The following is an 11,515-nucleotide window of genomic DNA, read 5'->3' as shown; positions in this document are numbered from 1 at the left end:
GAAAAAATCAGAACGAAGCAAAAATAAAGTTTAGAGTTTGAAAAATTGATGAGAGGAAGAGACAAATAATCAATACTTTCAGACAAAGAGGACCAATCTCAAAATCAATAATTAATTCCAGTTCTTCAAGGACGGGAAATAATTTGAAGCAATTCGTTATAGTCGGGAAAGTGAGAGGTACAGAGTTTAACTTTCTCAAAAATATGGTCAAATTTATTGATTGTTTCAAGTTCAAATATGACAAATCAAGCCTTACGTGTAAAGTCCTTATTTCTCCTGTTTCAGAATCTATCGTAAATTTGTTCTTTTCCCCTGAAGACGACACGAACTGGTACTTGACAGTGCCGCCTTTATCGACCGGGTCTTGATCCACGGCCGTTACCTGAAAAGTCACACACGTAAATATAGTAAAAAAAATAATCGTAATAATAACGTACCAAACGTGGGCGTATCATGCGAGGGTGCTTACCGTTAAAAAATGAAATCCGGGATCCATTTCTTCTTTGATCGACGGATGGTATTGTGAACAGTTCGTGAACACGGGTTTGTGGTTGTCTTTTATTGAAAATCTTGATGATACTTCGTGTGACTAGAAAATATACATAAGAATTAGCAGTAATAATATATCGTTACAAAATCAATGTAGTAGTGTTAAAACGTAGAATACCACTGAAACTATTATATATTTAAAAAGCTAGAGTTCTTAATTTATGTATTTAAAACAAAGACAATAGTCGGGTTTTTAATATCTTGCTTTTAATATTGAAATAACGGTATTAATTCAAAATACATTTGTAATTTCAACTTGCAATAATAACAGATTTGTTTATCAAAAAATATCATTTACCGTAATGCTTACTATTAAAGGAAATAAATCAGATGCACGAAACCTTTAGGAGAGAGTTGATCTCAATTAATCATAGAAACTCGCTTATCATTTATCAATCAATTAATCTTAAAGGTTAGGCGGCCCCTAATTGAAATTTCACCCTTGTAGCCTTTGATTATCTCACAAACAATACTGGTTAATTTTTCCGGAATTATTAATTGTACCACAAATTTAGTAAGTTTTTTTCCAGTATATTCAATCAAAGCCTTGTTTAAAAGCAATAAATAGATGGTATACATTTTCAGCGGCTGTCACAAATAGGTGACCTTTATTATTTTGAAGGAGCATATTTGAATGACTTCTACTCTGGTTATTGACTAATGCTATTTCATATGCAAGGCAATATTGTTATATACCAAGTAATATTATTAGGTATTCTCTTTAGTTATTCACGATATATTCTTCCTCGATATGTAAATTTCTATTTCTAGAAACGATACTTGGTAACAGAGCGTACATATATTTTTGCGAATATGTATATATATAAATTATAAAATATTAGTAATATTTTTAAAGTAGGCACACAAGATTAATATCATAATTCTTTATGGATTAATCGAATCGCTCGAGTCAATGGACGTGCTCGACAAGAAGTATCCATTTGCCTCGAAGGCTTCCACGGACGGGACCTTAACGGCCCGTCATAACGAACACCCCCGGAAGAGGGGTGGCGGCTGGTATTATAAATATCACCGGTCTTACACCCCCCGGTATTATACATATATAAGGGACGGGGGCGACGAAGGCGACACGCAATGAAAACTCGCAGCCATCACGTTTGTCTTTATTAATATTGCACAGTAGACCTATCCGATGACATTTCTGTCTTTCCGGCGATGCGTAAAAATATCAAGAGAAGGAAAGCGAGCGACCCCATATCGTTCGGGGTGTGTAAAAGCATACGAAAATTTCATGGCTGCCGGTTTACGTGTCGGGCGTGAAAAGTTCAAAGGCGATCATGCGTTCGTGCCTCCTTCGTTCTCCTAGTGAGTTACGTCGTAATTTCCTAATGTCAATTATGCATGCTTGTATCTCTGAATAATTGTGTGGCTAATTTTTATAAGATTTTTCTCACTCCGAATTATCAGGGTGTGATGGTATGAGATAAGAGGCTCACTGAGCTTTAAGCTGCGTGATAAATACACTGTATAACAAGATTTTTGGCACATAGATTAGATAATTTAATATATATTCGTATATAGTATTTTTATTGTAAGTCTACCGTTATAACATAATAGGAGCTGACACAATAAGTTAGCATAAGTAAGAAACTAAGGCAAGTTTTTGTATCTAAACACCAACATATATCACTAAAAAATGTAAAAAAAAAATTATTTTATCTTAATTTTTATTTTAAAATATTTTATTTTTAATAGCCGACATTTTTAAACAAGATGGCGGATAAGCCTGCCTAACGAATTAGCCAAAAAAATTGCGTGCCAATTTTACATTTTTTTTTTAAAAATCCATTTTTAAATTTATTAGGCTAGATGGATTTGAAACTAATTTATTTAATAATGCGATCTAAAAATAAAATTCCCGTACTAACCTATCCATTTACGCCTAACCAAATTATTAATATAAAACTTAAATAAACATTTAGAGGGGTTTCTTAAAGGAACAGTAAAAAATAATTATCAAACTGACGGTCTAAGTTATCTTAAAATAAATTCAATATAAACATATTTTAGCTAAATTTTTTTTGATTACGGCTAAAATTGGAGTATAATTTTAAATACAATAATAGCTGTCGTGAGCTAGATAAATTATTTTATCTATAAGGTTGATTATTATACCTATATAAAATAATCAAACTTATAGATAAAATAAATAAAATAGATAAATAGCTGCCGTACCTCACGACAGCTTTTTATCTATTGTATAAGGTTGATAATTTTATATAGATAAAATAATCAAGCTTATAATAAAATAATTTAAATAGCTGCGGTACCTCACGACAGCTATTATTGTATTTAAAATTACACTCAATTTTATCTGTAATCAAAAAATGAAAATCAGCAAAATCTGCAATTTTTTTATTCTTTCTTTATTACTACATAAAAAATAAAAAATACCTTATAGGAAACTATACGGGTAAATTTATAAGAAGATTGTATGGTACTTCGTTGTTTAGCTGAACCCGAAACGCTTGACTCCAGTCCCAGGTCAGCCACTTTTATAATGAAATTTTGTAAATTCCAATTTTCACTTGAATGCTTATAAAGAATCAGCGACTACTACAACACAATCAAACCACCAGTTACAAGAGCTACAATAAATTACGTGTGTGGAACTTTAGTAGTTTATAAAGAGATATTAATCCACAAACAATATACTAAAAATATCTTTCAGTAACGATATCCGAAGATATTGACCATAGCATAGTTATATTGTATTATATTACCTAATGTACTACAAACATAGTAAATAATGCATGTATCTTATATATATAATTATATGTTACAAGTTATTCTCAAACAATATCATAATCCCACAGGAGTTAACGAGTTTAAGTTGCGCTCACTTAATCGATAAGTGTGTACATGTAGTGTATACAATACGTAACTATGTATATATATATATTTACACACGACCTCCAAAAAGATAAGAAGGGAAAGGAAATGGACCAGCTTGAGCCTTGAGGAAACACTTTGATAATGTCCCTTACGCTGTGAGAAAATACCGGACGAAGCGAGACCCTAAGTCCATTATACCTTTGAAAATGCGATATCGCGGTAATTCCGTATAATTTACACGTCGCATATCAGATCTCGATTGATATAGATTTTCAATTCTTACGAAACTTTTTCTTTTGCGAGGCGATCGTATCTGAGCTCTTATATTTTTTTAAAAGAAAGTAAATACAGCCTTGGCTATAATTTTACAAGTGCATAACTGACCAAAATAGTTTAAGCAAAATTATGTTATATGTATGCAGGTCAAACATATTTGTATCTCTTGCGAGTATATAATTATATTAGATTTGCACGGAATTAATCAAACTAACAATAGTAAATTAAATAATTCTTCACATTAATACGTCAAGAAACGCTATCTGCAAGTCGTATCCAATAGTATGCAGCTTTGCCATTCCAAACAGTAAGAAGGATAAATTTAATGGGACTCGGAAGTTGCAAGGCTCTACAGAATCCGTGACTATCCGAAAAAAATATAAAAATGCCTGCTCAGCTAAATCAAATCAATCAAAAGTCGTTTGGTCTAACGATTTGAATTTTGGAAAATTAAAGGTATAATTTAAAATAACATTATGATTAAACTAAAACACCAAAAGTCTTCACTAAGGTTTTGCTTACTATTTTTTTAATGCCTTATATGTACGTCAAAGAGATATTACAGATGTCTTCACACACAACACTAACATAACGCTATGGTCTGAGGTGGCATAAGAAATCACCCTTCATAAAAACTGAATCATTGAATAGATGATAGTTTTTTTGACTCCTGACTTTCGACTCTATATCTTCGAAAGGATTATATTCATTAACGATTGCATGTAAGTAGTACCAAATATTTATTTTGGAAAATAATAAAAAATGTGACTAACCCTTGTCTATTAAAAAACGATTTTTATTGCTATGCTAGTGATAAATTATGGGAAACTTTGACTTAATATAATATATAGTCCCTATACAATATACAAGAGAACATTTGTGGTAAATTTTGTAATTATACAAAAGCAAATTCCATTTTTAGCTTCGAAAAAAATTGTGTTCAAAGCAAGAAAAAATGTTACATTTAACAAAATTAAGTGGTAAAATATTAAAAATGCACTGTAAGTAAATCTATTTTTTAAAAATTCAGATATGTAACACACTATTTTTATCAAGACTATTCATATTTTTTTTCACATTTTTAATCAAATTTTCCAGGGGAAAAAAATGAGAAAAATCAACCGAGGTATCATACTGGTTAAATATTATAAATTATCATATATTAGACGTACGGGAAAAATCTTTTTATAATGACCATTTTTAAAGATTAAATATAAATTATTTTAAAAATTCGAACACCTTGTCAAATGTACAGTAACTCTCATAGTAAAAATTATAGTAAGTAACGATGATAATGATTACGATGCATGCAAAAAAACTATTTTCAAATAATTTTATTAACTGGTATTATATTTGAACCAGAGATCGTAAAAGACAAGGTTTATCGAAAGGTCAGATAGGAGAACTGGCCCCTATAACAGCCCATACACAAAAAAGGAAGTATGTCTTTAAGGTGGAACAGCAGTGGTGAAATTAATTTTGAAACGCTCAGATTCGACCTGAAAATAATATCAGTTTTATTGCGATCAGTTGAACCGCATGAAACGAATAAATTAGATAAAATGCTTGACCTTATGAATCATAAACAAGTGTCTTTACAGCACAACAGATGTTTAGAAAATTACTAGGTATAGAATTAAGATCTTTTGACAAATCTTACTATCCAAATTTTACGTCAGCAAATTATCATATTTTCAGATCGATATAACTTTTTTAAGATGTTTTAAAAAAGCGATAAAAAGTTTAAAACATAATTAAAAGTATTTTAATATAAGGCATCCCAATATTTTTTACTATTATTATTATTCACACTACTTTCAGGTACACTTATAATTAATTAATTCTTTCAGGCGACCTGCAACAAATTCAGTTTAGAAAACACAAACGTGTCAAGTAAGTGCGGATAAATTCGTATCTATGAAGGTGAAGAAATACAAATTATAACTACAGAAATTTAAGTATTTACGTAATCTTACATAAATTAAGTAGTAAATAACAAGCTAATCAAAACTACAGAATGTTGATATGGTATACAAAATAAAACTAGACAGTACTAGATCAGGCTAGATCAGCAGTTTCGAATCAAATGTCTTGAGAAGTATCATTCAAGCATACAATAGTTTTACCTTTTGAAATGTTGCGGCATAATCTCTATTAAAGTTCGCACCCATTTTATGAGACAGCCCCCACCGGCAAATTTATACAATTATTGCGAAAATGCCAAGGGATGTTTCGCCTGTAACAATAATGATAAAATGGACGCGGCAAGCCGTGGAAAAGTACGGAAAAAAGTAAAAACCCAACGACAGGGTGCGATTTAGCATTACACGGGCGTGGAAGTAAAATTCAAGAAGTGGGTCAGAGCGTACATTCAGACGTGTAATCTAATCACAACTTTGTGTAAGTGAGAGCGCACATTCCCTAGTACAGATTGTATGATGCGAAAATAAAATGATGCAAAAAATAATAATGGTATCATTGCAACAAAAAACCAAAGCATCGTTTCAAGTATTTAGCATAAACATATACATATATATGTATTATGTACATATGTATATACCAACGAGTTACTTGTGTATCCTAAACGTTTACAATAATTGAGAAATCACTTAAACACAAAAGCAACTAAACAACGCAAATATTTGCTTTAGTAGCGCGGCTCTTAGTGTAAATTTCGCTACATAGTCGTGGTATTCTCGACGTTAATAAAATATATCACCGTTCGGTTTAACGTATGACTACTATGGAGATTGTTGTTATTTATGTGTATATGTATAGATTTGATACTTACACTTCTGCCAGAGTTTTGACCTGAATGTCTGGAATGACGTAGTTTCGCAGTGTGGTGTGGTTGTTCCCAACTCAAGTCTGTAAAGAAAAATAAATAAATTATTTTAAAGAACAGTTTTAAGTAGAATTTTTTTATCAAATAATAAAATCACTGGTGCTAAATAATCATATATTAATTTTATTGATTGTAGAATAAAAAACAAAAACGCATTTTGTCTAAAATATAATCTACTCAGTTTGTTCATATTTAATTAAGAGCGTATTTTTTTATGTATTATTATAGAAAATTAACATTAATGTAAATTAAAATAAAAGCAAAGATAAATGTTAAATATGTTTGTCACAAAAGTAAGATTGAATTAACATGTAAGATTAATGATTTATTAATGACGTTACTATAATAAAATGACATACAACAAAATGAATAACCCCTGTCATAAAACTAATTAAAATAATACTCTATATATAACCACAATATAAAAAGTGTTATACTGCACATAATTGAAATAAACTTTATTGTAATGTATTAAATGACAATTGAAAGCTAATCAGCAATAAAAATTATTTTATTATACATTTTAATATCATAATTTGCACATAATGACGTTATACAATTTCAACTCCAAAAAAACAATATTAACTTTTCGCTTAGTTGTTCCTTTAAAAATATTTTCTTTCTCGGTAGTTTTCTTCAATAAAATTTAGACGACTGTTTTGACTTGATTTAGCACTTGATATAAGTTACATCGTAGATATCCCGCCATTAAAAGTTTTCGAACAACAATAAAACTGTATTTTAGTTTAGCTTCGTCGTTAAATGTGCGCGTTATTAATTCATTAATAGTTTTCCAGTATTAACCTAATGGTCCATGATGATTACATACACAGATTTAAATTTGTTTACATTTTAGTACTTCAATAAAAAATACCACATTTTTATAAAATTATTAAATTCAAATAGAATTGATTTATTTTCATTCATAATAAAAATGAATCTGATCTATAATTTATGAATTTAATGATTTTTTTATAAAATTAATGATTTTTTTTACATAATCGTAATTGTTAGAGAAAAGTACAAAATTATGATTAGTTTATTTTTTCGTAAATTAGCATAAAATATTTTTTTTTTCTAAAATTAAATGTATAAGAATTTAAATTTAGCAAAAGAAATTAAATTTATAGTTCGAGACATTTAATTCACAGATGCATTCAGAGCAGGTAGTGATAAAAGGTGCGGAGATTTCCAATTAACACTTCGAAAACATGATTTGATTTGATAATATAAGTTTTATGATTGACTATGACACGATTAGTAAACATAAATCATACGATAAGATATTTTGCAAATTTCGACTGATAAGAGATTGTTAATAAAACATGCTTTAAATATTTTAGTCAAATTTATAATATTATCTCTCGTTAAATTTTGAAAAAATTAATAATGTAATAATTATATTATTGTATGTTTTAATACCCGTTTTACTATTCTTTGCGTTTATTTTAATTTTAAAAACACACTCTTATATAAGTTACATGCATAAACATGCCTTAAATTGTTACATTGTTCATTAAGTTTGTCGATCGCTAGAGGATAACGTCTTTCTTCTTCATCATGAAAATAAATTCTTTTCACTTCAAATTCATAACAAATGTTTGTGACAATGCCATAAACAGAAACAAGATGGCGATTAACACATTTTGCACATAATAAACGTGTCTCTTATAAAGTTTTTACAACTATGGCTGCATTACTCTGTCGCGTCTCGGACTTTAACAGAAACAGCAGTGTCGCTAAGCAAATAAAAATCGCTCAATTTTTACTAGTCTTTAATCTTTACTTGACTACTTTTTACAATAAGAATATTATAAAATTAATCTAATACTTTTATATTCAAAGTACATTCGATAGATAAAAGTAAAAAAATACAATTGGAAAGGCAGTAAAAAAGTGAACAGCAAGTAAGATAAAGCGACGGGAGATTTCGCTTAATATATATCAAAATATAAATGCGATTTATATAATAATAATTTAATCAGCACACATCTGAATTATACATAAGCGCGAATTCCACAAGGCGGTCGTGATATCCAGACAATGATATATGATAAAGTGATTTACACTCCCCCGTGTTCTCGCGGGTTGCGCAAGGAGTGCGTAACGCGAGCGCAGAAAGAAAAATGGCTTTTAATGAGAAGAATGGCAAGATTTAACCGGGATTTCAAATCCCAACACGATATTGCGACGCCGTATCAAAAGTATATTAAATTAGGATATATACCCGGGGGCGACGAATCGCGAATACCGTAAGCATCGACGGAGTACGTACGCGTATCGGATTATGAATGTGCTTCAATGTGTGTACGAATACATAACGTAAATCGCCGAAAATAAACCGAGAATAAACCACGTTATTAACCATAGCTTTTGTATAGTTAATTTTTCGGAATACAAAGTATTGAATGGCCAAAAGTTTTCTATTACAAAAAAATTAAATTAGAATATTCACGAGAAACGATCAATTCCAGAAAAACCGGCAGACTATGTATTCAAACGATCTATCTATCCTTACATGCTTCTTTTTGGTTATAATAATTAACAGAAAGATTTTTATTTTATTTCCCTTAAATGATTTATGTTGTTTTCTTTTAATTTTCTAAAATAAAAAATATTTTATTTAAAAAAAAAATGTATTATAAGCACGAATAATTTGCACCCATATAATCATAAATACACTGTAAATATAGTGTCCCAAAATTAACGAACGAAATTAAATTCAACGAACTCTCTTCGCTATGTATGGTCATTAGGCTTCAGTTGTTGTGTTAATTGAATTTTGTAAGCATGGAAACCAGTGTGTTTAGCATCTCCAACTGATCCAGTCTCTCTGAATTTTTCAATTAATCTTATCGCAGTTGAACTTAAAACACTATTCCGACCATATTTTGTATTAAATTTTCGAATTGCGGCCGCCAAACTTTCATTATTTTTGAGATATTGTTCAATAATGAAAACACGTTGTTTCGTGTAACGCTCCATTTTTACTAACCCTAAACTTTCAGCTGTTAATTTTTTTTTTCAGGGTTGTCAACATTAACTGCACAAATGATGGCAAATTCATATCCTTCATTTGAGAGATCATGTATCACCAGGAAGAAGTCAAGCAAAAAATAGTAATATAGTTTAAAATATTTGGATCGTATATTTTTAATCTCTACATACCATCGAAGAATCAACAAAAATACTCCATTAAATCTTTTATTTTAAAAAATACTATTGATTTTTCAATATTTTAAGGCTATTCAATTTTATTTATATCTTATATAAATCCACTTTTACAATATTTACATATCTTAAACCTTAATTCATATTCGAAATTAAGGATTAAAATATGTCAATATTGTAAAAGCGGATTTATATAAGATATAAATAAAATTTAAAAGCCTTAAAATATTGAAATGTCAGTATTATTTATTAAATAAAAAAAAATAGAGCATGATATTTTCTGGCTAATAATCTTTCAGTATTTTTGTCGATTCTTTGATGGTATGTAGACATTGAAAATATATGTAGTTGCTTAAAATTTGATTATTTGAAGTACAGAAGCAGGTGTTAATATTTGTTATATTCAGGAATATCATTCCATCAATAGAAATAGGATTTGGTCATAATAGTGAAACATATAGCAATTAGAGTCTCCAATTCGAGTAATCGAGTACTCGATACTCGAGTATTTTTGTCTATTTTTCAAGTACTTGATAATCGAGTAATTTGAAAATTACTCGATTAATACTCGAAATTAAAAATTTTTAAATATTTCAGAAACAAAAATAACTTTAACTCGGTCCGGTAAAGGTTACCGTTTTGCTTTTATTTGGCGTTTATGCCCGAAGTCCCGAGTTAGAGCGGTTACTATCAGGTATAATTTTTTCATAGTTCCGGTCGTCAGCTATGTTAGTGGGTACGACGGAGAAATTTATTTTGTGTTTTCTGTTCGACAGTCCCGACTTATCTAATTTATGGCAATGAACAATATAAAATATCAACAAAAAAAAATTTTAGGTTTTATGACTATGCAGTTGTAGCGTAGTGTTGTAAATTGTTTATACTAATCCCTTAGCTTAAAATATAAATCAAAACAATTGTGTGTTTTAAAGGCATTTCAAGTAAAGTCAGTTCTTTGCGAACCGTTTAGCTTTAGAGTGAAAGGGATTCACCCAAATACATCTTCGAAGGATATAGATTTAAATTCTTCGCATTAATCAGAAGGAGTAGAATATTGTATATTGTTAAGAAAAAAATCTATTCAAGAAGAATTACAAAATGCTATTTTGTCAATAGTCGAAGGAAATAAGAGAAAAGCAGAAAAGGGAATGAAAGAAGAGAACATAAAAAGAGAGTTCAAAAATTTTTATATCTATAAAAAGCGAACAGATATAAATTAGAAGCCTTATCCAACGCGTTAATGACAATAAGACCAACATCAACAGCAACGGAAAGGGTTTTTTCCATAACGGGAATAATAAAACCAAAGGTTAGCAGTAATATTAAATTCAAGACACTTTTTGCATTATTGTTTTTAAAAAGTATGTTCGTGAAGTTAAAATAATTGTAAAAATTAACATACCAAGTATTTTATTTATTTATTTATATGTGCACGAATTTGAATAATAGCTATTTTGGTACGTTTGGTAAATACTCGAAAGTACTCGAGTACTCGAGTATTTTAAAATTTTAATATTCGATACTCGAGTAGTTGATGGTTCGAGTAATTGGAGACTCTAATAGCAATTATGTATGTATGAGCAAATCTCTGAACATTGTGAGATTCGATCAGTAGTTAATTGATGTAAAATATATTTCTATTAAAACAATAAGCCTAAACATAAATACATTTTTTAAGCGCTTAAATAAAATCAAAACTCTATTTCGGATTATAAATAGACTCGATTATATTAGTGACGAATAGCGTAAAAAACCTGACTAAAATAATTCAGAATCTCTACAAGAAGAATACACCACACCGTAAGTAAACACCGAAAA

At 29.4% G+C, this 11,515-nt stretch overlaps 1 protein-coding gene across 2 annotated transcripts in view; it reads right to left on the bottom strand.

Annotated features, from left to right (window-relative positions):
- Nucleotides 1-11,515, bottom strand: part of shg (DE-cadherin) — a 356,238-nt gene that overhangs the window by 38,704 nt on the left and 306,019 nt on the right. For both annotated transcript variants that reach the window (XM_088191473.1, XM_088191474.1), the window contains exons 2-4: nt 6,473-6,549; nt 470-589; nt 257-382 (exon numbers count right to left, since the gene is read on the bottom strand). In XM_088191473.1, coding sequence (XP_088047599.1) covers nt 257-382; nt 470-589; nt 6,473-6,549 — 323 coding nt within the window. The remainder of the gene's footprint in view (nt 1-256; nt 383-469; nt 590-6,472; nt 6,550-11,515) is intronic.

This window comes from Plectrocnemia conspersa, unplaced genomic scaffold (assembly GCF_051122295.1).
Source record: "Plectrocnemia conspersa isolate PC_06_02 unplaced genomic scaffold, ASM5112229v1 ptg000009l, whole genome shotgun sequence".
In the NCBI taxonomy this organism is placed as follows: Eukaryota; Metazoa; Arthropoda; class Insecta; order Trichoptera; family Polycentropodidae; genus Plectrocnemia; species Plectrocnemia conspersa.
Note: the sequence above shows the minus strand (reverse complement) of the source record. Positions and strands in the feature narration are given on the sequence as shown.